This window comes from Benincasa hispida, chromosome 7 (assembly GCF_027475165.1).
Source record: "Benincasa hispida cultivar pf3 chromosome 7, pf3_genome.v1.1, whole genome shotgun sequence".
Classification (NCBI taxonomy): Eukaryota; Viridiplantae; Streptophyta; class Magnoliopsida; order Cucurbitales; family Cucurbitaceae; genus Benincasa; species Benincasa hispida.
In genome coordinates this window covers 48,288,723-48,290,903 of record NC_143484.1, presented here as the reverse complement: position 1 = coordinate 48,290,903, position 2,181 = coordinate 48,288,723, and the positions used below count along the sequence as shown (strand labels likewise).

The window sequence follows — 2,181 nt, the reverse complement described above, 5'->3', positions numbered from 1 at the left end:
AAAAACTCAAAACTTTCTATTTTTAAAACAATATAAAAGTAACATACCTATACATTGGGTCTCATGCTCATTCTAACTCAACAGGGGAAATATGAACCTTCCCTTTGTTTATCGTTTTTCCCCAATACGCCTTTACTCTTTTCCCGTTAACTTTGAATATGCAGTCATTGTCCCGCAGTTCCATCACACCATGTAGGAATATTCTATGGATTGTGAATGGTCCCGACCATCTGAATTTCAGTTTTCCTTGAAAGAGCCTTAGTCTAGAATTGAATAACAAAACCTGTTGTTCTTCTTTGAAATTAGTTGGTTTAATCTTTTGGTCATAATACCTCTTCATTTTCTCTTTACTCAACTTGCCATTCTTGTAAGCTTGATATCGAAGTTTTTCTAGCTCATTCAATTGTAGCAGTCTTTTGTCCTTTGCTTGACCTAGATCCAGATTCAACTTCTTAATCACCCAGTATGCCTTGTACTCTAACTCTAACAACAAGTGACATGCTTTACAAAAAAATAATCCGGTAAAGCGACATACCCAATAGAGCCTTAAAAAGTTGTTCAGTGAGCCTAAAACGCTTCATCAAGTCCAGTGATCAGTATTTTCTTGACAAATCCACTGTCTTTTTAAGAATACTCTCGATTTCTCTATTCGAGAGCTCGATCAAGCCATTAGTTCGAGGGTGATATGCTATCCGATGCTTTACATTGTATTTCTGCAATGGACTCACCATAGTCTTATTGATGAAGTGGGTTCCTTCATCGCTAATTAATGCCTTTGGCGGTCCATATGTATAGAAAATATTTTTCAAAAGAAATTTCTTCATAACTTTGGCATCATTTGAGGAAATTGCCCTAACTTCAATCCACTTTGAAACATAATCTACTGCCAATAGGATGTAAGAATTCTCGATTGGAAGGCGGAAAAGGCCCCATAAAGTCTATTCCATAAACATAGAAAATTTTCACTTCAAGAATATAATTCATTAGCATTTCACTTCGAGCTATCTTCTTAGTTCTTTAGCATTTTTCACAATGTTGAGTGAACTGATGAGCTTCTTTAAATAGTGGCAGCCATAAATACTCACACTGTAGCTCTTTGGCAGTTGTTTTCGTACCCACAAAATGACCTTTATAAGGAGATTTATGACATGCCTCCAAAATAGCGAATACTTCTTCTTCTGCAATTAAACGCCTCCATATCTGGTCTGGTCCCAACAGATAAGGATCATCCCAATAGTACTGCTTGAGATCGTGAAAGGATTTTTTCAACCTTTGGTTCATGGCTTTCGGCGAGTTAATTCCAACTGCTAGATAGTTAGCAAAATCCATATACCATTGAATATTGTTGACAGCTAACAACTACTCATCAATGAAAGCATCTCAAACTTCATAATTCTTCTATTTTTCTCTTTAGTCTAACAAGTGATCAACGGCTTGAATCTTCCTTCCTTTTTTATCCATAATTTGTAGGTCAAACTCCTGTAAGAGTAGTATCCATCTTATTAGTCTTGGTTTGGTGTCCTTCTTGTGAGTAAATATTTTAATGTTGAATGGTTGGTGTGGACAATGACTTTGGTCCCTAGCAAATAGGACCTGAATTTCTCAAAAACCAAATACCACTGTTAACAGCTCCTTCTCTGTGGTAGCATAATTTTCCTGGGCTTTATGTAAGAATAAACAACGTGCCTGCAGAAACAATTTGGATCTTAAGCACTCTAAATTTCATTAATTTTGAAGATAAAAACATACATGCAAATAACTTTGAAATTAGGGTTTGAGTTACAACCTTTGTAGCTCCAAATTGAGCACCAAATTTGCTCCAATCTTCTCATGAACTAGCTGTGAACCACCACGAGGGTTTTCTCGACTATTTTTCGTCCTTAGAATAAGATGGTGGAATCTGGCGAGTGACTATATTAGGGATGAATTTAGAATAGAAATTGAAAGAGAATTGAGGACATAAATTCTAAAACTCTTTTAGAATCTCTAAGTTGCCAAGAAAAATTTGTTTTTCAACTAACTTGAAAATAAAAAAAAATATGGCTAAGAAGTTTAATCTTTATCAAAGCTCCTATTTATAGAGCAATTACATGTAATTCATGCAAAATTGAGTTAACTAAATTTTGACACTTCAAAATGCACTCAATTTAGTGGGATAAGTGACATTTTATGAAATCAACA

General features: G+C 35.0%; 1 protein-coding gene across 1 annotated transcript; it reads right to left on the bottom strand.

Moving 5' to 3' along the window:
• Window positions 1-67: 67 nt before the first annotated feature.
• On the bottom strand, window positions 68-1,329 carry LOC150035212 (uncharacterized). Its single transcript, XM_090315269.1, has 3 exons — window positions 1,153-1,329; window positions 635-938; window positions 68-483 (listed from the first exon to the last, which is right to left on the bottom strand). The coding sequence occupies exons 1-3, from the start codon at window positions 1,327-1,329 to the stop codon at window positions 68-70; spliced, it is 897 nt and encodes a 298-aa protein (XP_090171395.1).
• Between the last annotated feature and the right edge of the window lie 852 nt (window positions 1,330-2,181).